This window comes from Hyalella azteca, unplaced genomic scaffold (assembly GCF_000764305.2).
Source record: "Hyalella azteca isolate HAZT.00-mixed unplaced genomic scaffold, Hazt_2.0.2 contig11873, whole genome shotgun sequence".
Lineage (NCBI taxonomy): Eukaryota > Metazoa > Arthropoda > Malacostraca > Amphipoda > Hyalellidae > Hyalella > Hyalella azteca.
In genome coordinates this window covers 59,795-68,774 of record NW_025941853.1, presented here as the reverse complement: position 1 = coordinate 68,774, position 8,980 = coordinate 59,795, and the positions used below count along the sequence as shown (strand labels likewise).

Below are 8,980 nucleotides of genomic sequence, written 5' to 3'. Positions count from 1 at the left end.
GGTTGGCGCTGGTTGGCCGCCTTAAAGACGCCTATAACGAGATGTTTAATGAGATAATCATTGATTATATGGGCATTAATTCTATCATCATCGGGCTGAATCGATACTCAATAATGTTTTGATTATCGTTTCAGTGATTATATAAGCAATGGTCATTAGATGATCATGGCGCTGAATTATGTGCAATGATTAGGCAACGATTGTTGACTCACTGAGTACATAATCTTCGCAATGATTAAGAAATATTATCCAAGGATCACATAAATAACAATTTTTGATTTTAAACAGAATTTTATTTTATAGTCTGGTCTAATCATAGTGTTTATTATATTCGCAATCATTTCATTGGTTTTCTACACAATAATTAACTAATCACAGCGTTGATCGTACACTCAATACTTAACTAATCACAGCGTTGATCGTACACTCAATAATTAACTAATCACAGCGTTGATTATACACTCAATAATTAACTAATCACAGCGTTGATTATACACTCAATAATTAACTAATCACAGCGTTGATTATAAATAAATAGGATGACACGGTGTCTCAATTTCAGACTAGGCCGTAGGCGCACAGAGAGGCGGAAGTCGCGGTCTATGCACACTCAGAAATATAAGTCGCTCAATGTGTCCAAATATTGATACGCTTTCTCAGCCACGGCACATACAGAGAACAGATGTAGCACTGATACGCTCTTTTGACCGGGTAAAAATGAATAAGGATGACCCGTAGAAGGGCAAATAATGCATCGTTATTCGGACAAAATCTCACTTATTTCTCTTAGTGTACGTTGTGTTTAGCGATTTGTGCAGGTAAGCAGAAATTGGCATCAATTACGTACGAACTAAAGGAACTAAAAATTGGCTGCAATTAAGGAAAGAAACAGTAATTAAGTAAAATCAATAACACGATGGTGTACGTGTAAAGTGAATGTACTTGAACGCAATAGTTCCATTAAAACTGATGTACAGAAATATGAAGACATTAATAAAATAAAATATAATAAATAATAAAAAATAGAAATTTTATTTTATGACAAAATATTGCTTCAAACTTTCATTGTTAAGGTAAATATCTTCTAATTGACATGCTTTAAATCTGTACTTTGTTATTAACTGAAATGGAGATCCCCGAGATGTTATAGAAAATATGATCTTTTATACATGCGGGCAACACCGAATGATGTCAGAGTAAAAGAGTCAGAGTCGGATGGTCAGACACTGAGGTTCAGAGTTAAAGGCAAATCGCCATAGTCAAGGTCAGAGGCAGATTCAGAGTCAGAGTCAGAGTCAGAGTCAGAGTCAGAGTCAGAGTCAGAGTCAGAGTCAGAGTCAGAGTAAGAGTCAGAGTCAGAGTCAAAGGCAGAGTCAGGGGCACAGTCAGAGTCAGAGTCAGAGGCAGAGTTAGGGGCACAGTCAGAGTCAGAGGCAGAGTCAGGGGCACAGTCAGAGTCAAAGGCAGAGTCAGGGGCACAGTCAGAGTCAGAGGCAGAGTCAGAGCCGGCGGTGCCACAAGGCTGTCATTTAAGATTCGTCACGGAATTTTGAGCTAGAGAAGTCCGTACTGACTGGTTCTAGAGAAGCGACTAGACTCACCTAGCGTCTATAAATTGACTCACCTAGAGTTAAGAACTTGACTCACCTAAGTATTAAGATCTCTCGGATGCTTAAATCGCAAATCTATCAGGAATTAAAAAGCGAAGAAAACAGCCAAAAAAATCACTATTTCCTAAGAAAAAAAAAAAGTTTCGGAGTCCATCTCCATTGTCAGTTCAGAAACCAAGAACCATAGTACAATCAAATATTAAACTAAAATTTACATTGTAGATATCAAAACCTAAATTGTCGGTTGAAAACAAATAAGAATGAAGTAAATATATGAGCAAACAAACCTAACTATTTACAACTTCGAGGGGATAGGAACTGGAGGGGGCACTAAAACTGGGCTACTGTTTAAATATATACAGGAATTTTAAAAATCGCATGCCAGAAACAATGGATGTGGGACTAAATCTCAAAAATCATTATCACCGGGACTTTGAACTGCTCTGCATAGAAGCGTATAGCTGAATGAGGGGATGGGCAAGCAGGTTTCCTGTTCTAAAACTCCTTCCCTCGTGCTCAGCTAGCCTAGTATAAAAAATTTCGTGTTGTCATAGCGACATACGCAGATGCGCACTGCGCACAACTATATTGATAAACTAAGGACGATCGCATAGGAACAGGTAATCTAGCTTTATGCTTGTAAAAACAACTGATTTTAAAGTTATTTAGCAGCAATATATGAAGATTCACATTCGGGAGGTATTTAACGATTAAAACTTTCAACTCTATTCAAAGCTTTTAGGTAGTCATGAAGTTAAATATAATGCCGACCCATTCACCCATAGGCCCAAACAGAATTCAGTAAAATGCATCTGTTAAAAGAGCTGCTTGAGTATGTATTGGTTTACTGTCTAGGTAGACAATGCATCGGTTGACCGTGCAGGTTGATAATGTATTGCTTGACCGTGTAGGTTGACAATGCATCGGTTGACAGTGTAGGTTGACAACGCATCGGTTGACAATGTATCGGTTAACTGTATAGGTTGACAATGCATCGGTTGAAAATGTATCCGTTGACCATGTAGATTGACAACGCATAGGTTGACAGTGTAGGTTGGCAGTGCCTCAATCAACCAAATACCCAAGCACGTCTCAGGACCCACAAGCGGGTTGGTAATTAGGCTGTAACCGTGTCTAAACCTGCAACCTCAACACGAAACCGCAGCCCAGTTCCGGCCTAACCTGTGCCATGTTACCTGTACAGAACTAATTCATGTATACGGCTGCATGACGGACATTAATACAATTCATACTATAATAATAATCATAGGTAACTGCGCGTAAATTGCTGCAATGAACGTGTGTAAGCATCTTCAACTAATTGAAGCGAAATGTTTCAATTACCCTTCAATTATTGTCTCAATTCCCTCTGTAACGAAATGTTTCAATTGTGTATTAATTAATAGGTGTTTCATTTTTTAATTGAATCATTTCACACACTCATCATTTTCAGTACAAGAAAATAAAGTTTATAAGGTATTACCCTCAGTACCATATTTCATTACCCGCAGGGAGAACACTATAGGTAATACGGTACTACTTTCATAATCAAGCCTAGAAAGTAACAGTAAGCTTAGGTTCTTACTCAATTGGCAATCAAAGGTGCTTATTCATTAGTAAGCTGAAAGAATGATGTATGAATTCAACTCGCTATAGTGAGTTTCATGATTCACCTGCATGATTAAATTAGAAGTGAAAGGGAAGACAAGGCACTGAATTAGAAAGGGGTACAGAGTTCGCAGGCGGTAATTACTAATTAAAATGTGGTTCTAAATTGGATGGTTCTGCAACCTCTTGATCCTGAGAACCAATTATTATTAGTCCCTTTATTTAAATGGTTTTCGTCATCCCAATTAATCATGATGCTTAATTTGTAAAAGTGATTTTCATCCAACGCTTCTCCATCCTCGTGATCCTGAAAATTTATGAATATTAAATAATATTAAATACTAATATAATAAATATTAAATAATAGATTTAATAATATGAATATTAAATTGAATAGAATATTAAAAGCAATTTCAAGAAGTTGCTATAGAATAGAACTATTTCCTATCTTTTTTCATGTCGTTCTCATTTTTTATATATCAAATGGTTCTTTATTTGTCCTTTGGTCTTGAGAACCTATTTCTGAAAGTCGCTCTCCGTCAAATGGTTCTCCTTCATGCCAAAAGTGGAGTAAAAAAGTCCTCCTCTGGAGTTTCAAGATGTCATTCAATGGTTCTAGGCATGTAGTTTAGTCAGGTTCTAATTACTTATTAAGGGGTTTGTTCATATTAAAGAAGATAATAATTAAGTTTTTCATAATTATCTCATTAAGTATTTTGAGAGATTCTTCAAAAATGAACCTGCAGGGCCTTAAGTGACAACATTTTTTTTTGTATTAAATTGATGAAAATTATAAAATTTTGCTTTTCGGATGAATTAGTTGATAAATTTAATTTATTGAATAATTAAATAATTAATATTAATTATAATAATAATTAATAATAATAATAATTAATAATTAAAAATTAAATGTTTCAAATGGACAAAATTATATGTATTATATAACATAAACATGCGTTAAAACTGCTCGAAGTGAGAAAGACTACTGGCATTTAGAGTCGGTTTAAAACCGGCCATTGAGTGGCCATCTATAAACCGACCCAGAATCAGAACACCTCAATTTCAAGCTATAATTTACCCATGGCATAATCTATTAACTTACGAGCCGCCGGTATACTGACAGAAGCATATAATACGAGGTAATGTATTAGTTATATCGTAATAACTTCAGTTCAATCATTATTAAATCATTGGCCACCGATCAGCCGACCAAGATTCTCCCAACGCTGATGAGGAAGGACGACTGCATTTCAAAAGTTTGACTTATTTCAATTTTGAAAATCAGTGTAAAAGTTGGAAATAATCCTTGAACCCTCACCGCCATAATTCATTTGACATTACAAGTGGTGATAATAACAAATATAATAAAATAGAATAGTATTTAATGCAAATAGTAATATAAAATAATGTTATAGCAAGTAAGGTAGTAGAGTACAGTCTTTACAAACTGGTTGGAAAAGCAATATGAATGCGGGACGAATTTTCATCTAATATTGCGTAAAAAATTATAAATAAATAAATAACTACACCGAAGCTTTCTCAGGATTCCTGCTATTATAGAGTTTGGAACCTTCAAAAATTGTATCAAGAATATTTCAGTTTTGATTCCAAAATTAATAAAGAATATTTTAGTTTTGATTACAAAATCATGCAGTTAGCCGCATTCAAGTTACCGAAAACGACCAATTTTACGACTTTACGACCAACATACGACTTTACGACTCACTTTGCATTGTCGCGCCGTTTAACGCATTTTATTCCTTACTTTTATTGCTCTTTGAGGCGCCATATTTATTTTTTTCGTTTCTTTTATTGTCCATTGTAGCGCAATCGCTTCATTGAACTAGAAATTTATGGTCGGATCATAGCCGGCCACCGAAAATTCGTCAGTAATTTTCATTTCGGTTATTTTGACCAGAAAAAGTAAATGTCTTCGAATCTTAGGCAAAATGGTCTTGATTATCATTAAGATACACGTGTATGTGAAGATACAATGTTGATATTAACAATAATTTTGATTATAAAGCCGAATTTGCATCGAAAATTTTTCATGAATAATTCTATCCTTTTATTATGAGATCTCCAGGATAAATAATTTAATTGTCCTACTAACTGTGAAGTGGGTGAATGCAAAAAGAAATTGGATTGTCAATAAATACGGGGGTAATTGATATAAATAATGGTAAAAATAATGGTATTTGTATGTTTATTAAAGCGTTCGATGATCAGCACCAGACACCCCCTGTCTACACACCACCCGTCTACACACGACCCGTCTACACACCACCCGTCTACACACCTCCTGTCTACACACCACCCGTCTACACACCACCCGTCTACACACCTCCTGTCTACACACCTCCTGTCTACACACCTCCTGTCTACACACCCCCTGTCTACACACCACCCGTCTACACACGACCCGTCTACACACCACCCGTCTACACACCTCCTGTTTACATACCACCCGTCTACACACCACCTGTCTACACACCCCCTGTCTACACACCACCCGTCTACACACCACCCGTCTACACACCTCCTGTCTACACACCACCCGTCTACACACCACCTGTCTACACACCTCCTGTCTACACACCACCTGTCTACACACCACCGGTCTACACACCACCTGTCTACACACCCCCTGTCTACACACCCCCTGTCTACACACCGCCTATCTACACACCTCCTGTCTACACACCTCCTGTCTACACACCCCCTGTCTACACACCCCCTGTCTACACATCTCCTGTCGACACACCACCTGTCTACACACCTCCTGTCTACACACCTCCTGTCTACACAACCCCTGTCTTTACACCCCCTGTCTACACACCCCCTGTCTACACACCTCCTGTCGACACACCTCCTGTCTACACACCCCCTCACCCCCTGTCTACACACCTCCTGTCTACACACCCCTCACCCCCTGTCTACACACCTCCTGTCTACACACCACCTGTCTACACACCCCCTGTCTACACACTCCTTGTCTACACACCTCCTGTCTACACACTCCCTGTCTACACACCTCCTGTCTACACACCTCCTGTCTACACACCTCCTGTCAACACACCTCCTGTCTACACACCCCCTGTCTACACACCACCCGTCTACACATCCCCTGTCTACATACCCTCTGTCTACACACAACCTGTCTACACACTCCCTGTATACACACCACCTGTCTACACACCCCTATCTACACACCCCCTGTCTACATACCCCCTGTCTACACACCCCCTGTCTACACACCTCCTGTCTACACACCTCCTGTCTACACACCCCCTGTCTACACGCTCCCTGTCTACACATCCTCTGTCTACACACCCTCTGTCTACACACAACCTGTCTACACACTCCCTGTCTACACACCACCTGTCAACACATCCCTTATCTACATACCCCCTGTCTACACACCCCCTGTCTACACGCTCCCTGTCTACACATCCCCTGTCTACACACCCTCTGTCTACACACAACCTGTCTACACACCTCCTGTCTACACACCTCCTGTCTACACACCTCCTGTCTACACACCCTCTGTCTACACACCACCTGTCTACACACCCCCTGTCTACACACCACCTATCTACACACCTCCTGTCTACACACCTCCTGTCTACACACCCCCTGTCTACACACCACCTATGTCTACACACCCCCTGTCTACACACCACCTATCTACACACCTCCTGTCTACACACCACCTGTCTACACACCCCCTGTCTACACACCACCTATCTACACACCTCCTGTCTACACACCTCCTGTCTACACACCTCCTGTCTACACACCCCCTGTCTACACACCACCTGTCTACACACCAGTTCCCACGCTTCTGTCTCGCTGCATCCGTCGCTGACGGGCAGCCCGGGGTGTGGGAATATCATCCCCCCCCATCCCCTCCCTCACCCCTACCATTTAATACCCCCTTCTTCCCTCTCCCACGCTCCCCTCCACCTCCTCCCAATCTAATTCTGGTCAACGAGTATCTAGATTTTATTTATAATCTATTTAGAATTTATTTTTAATCTGTTTATAATTTGTTTATAATCTATTTAGAATTTATATTCAACACTCTATTTTTTTCACTGAAGTCACCGCAACGCTGCAGGGACAGTATTGTGTCCCAGAGACGCTGCAGGGACAGTATTGTGTCCCAGAGACGCTGCAGGGACAGTATTGTGTCCCAGAGACGCTGCAGGGACAGTATTGTGTCCCAGAGACGCTGCAGGGACAGTATTGTGTCCCAGAGACGCTGCAGGGACAGTATTGTGTCCCANGCGGTTGGGGGCGGGGGGGGCGACACCTGCCGCGGATGTGCTGCTCGTGTGAACTTCCTGAGTCGCGACGCGTGGCCGCGTTAAGGGCGCGTCATCAGCGGCCAATAACTTGCCGAATATTGGCTGCTGATGATAAATAAATAACGCTTATTGGCCCACAATTGGCCGCCGAAGATAAATATGACCAACGATAAGCCGGCCATAACATTATATTGGAATTAAACAGCAAAATTTGTGATCAAATGGCCATTCACTGTCTGGGCCTATACTTTCATAACTCGCTAAGTGAACGTAAGTACTTACGCTCTATTATCTTGTCTGTGATTGGTGATTTTGCTCGAAAGGCCGTCAACGATTGGCTGATGAACTTACGATCTCTTAACTTTTTTTGAAAGTATAGGCCCATATCATTACACTCAGAGAATTGAGCAGGATTATGTCCCAATGGTGATGCACTTATAGTCCGTGAATAAGTCATGCTGACCCAGTTTGATACGACAAATGACAAATCAGTTCTACTTCAGCTCTCCGTTGTGATGTGGATGTTAAATAAGTCACTACTAGGACAGAACGATGCATGAGTTTTTTTTTTGAGTGTGCAAGATTCGGAGTCTCATCGTCGGCCGCACATAAATCGCCGTTGATTATTTTTCAAGCAAAGTAAGGCAAGCTAAGCCACGTCTTTTTACTATAAAGCTGGAATAACAATCTTAAATGTTAATCATCATTCTTACACGATGGTTGAAGTGCATCAATTAAGGAACTAAAGGTTCTATTAAAGAACTAAAGGTTCAGTTAAAGAAATAGTGGTTCTATTAAAGAACTAGAGGTTCAGTTAAAGAAATAGTGGTTCTGTTAAAGAACTAGAGGTTCTGTTAAAGAGCTAGAGGTCCTGTTAAATAATTAGAGGTTCTGTTAAAGAGCTAGAGGTTCTGTTAAAGAAATAAAAGTTTTGTTAAAGAACTAGAGGTTCTGTTATAGAAATAGAGGTTCTGTTAAAGAACTAGAGGTTCAGTTAGAGAACTAGAGGTTCTGTTAAAGAAATAAAAGTTCTGTTAAAGAACTAGAGGTTCTGTTAAAGAACTAGAGGTTCTGCTAAAGAATTAGAGGTTCCGTTAAAAAACTAGAGGTTCTGTTAAAAAACTAGAGGTTCTGTCAAAGAGCTAGAGGTTCTGTTAAAGAACTAGAGGTTCCGTTAAAGAACTAGAGGTTCTGTTAAAGAATTAGAGGTTCCGTTAAAAAACTAGAGGTTCTGTTAAAAAACTAGAGGTTCTGTCAAAGAGCTAGAGGTTCTGTTAAAGAATTAAAGGCTCTGTTAAAGAACTAGAGGTTCTGTTAAGGAAATAATAAAGGTTCTGTTTAAGAACTAGATCAGAGGTTCTGCTGAAGAACTAGAGGTTCTCTTAACGACTTCTATGTTAGCTACGCTACTGTAGTTAATGAGTCCAAATATGAGTGATTAAGTGAATAATA

At 39.7% G+C, this 8,980-nt stretch overlaps 1 protein-coding gene across 1 annotated transcript; it reads left to right on the top strand.

Moving 5' to 3' along the window:
- Positions 1-5,420: 5,420 nt before the first annotated feature.
- Positions 5,421-7,591, top strand: LOC125178687 (repetitive proline-rich cell wall protein 1-like). Its single transcript, XM_047883044.1, has 2 exons — positions 5,421-6,392; positions 7,322-7,591. The coding sequence occupies exons 1-2, from the start codon at positions 5,421-5,423 to the stop codon at positions 7,589-7,591; spliced, it is 1,242 nt and encodes a 413-aa protein (XP_047739000.1).
- The last annotated feature ends 1,389 nt before the right edge of the window (positions 7,592-8,980 follow it).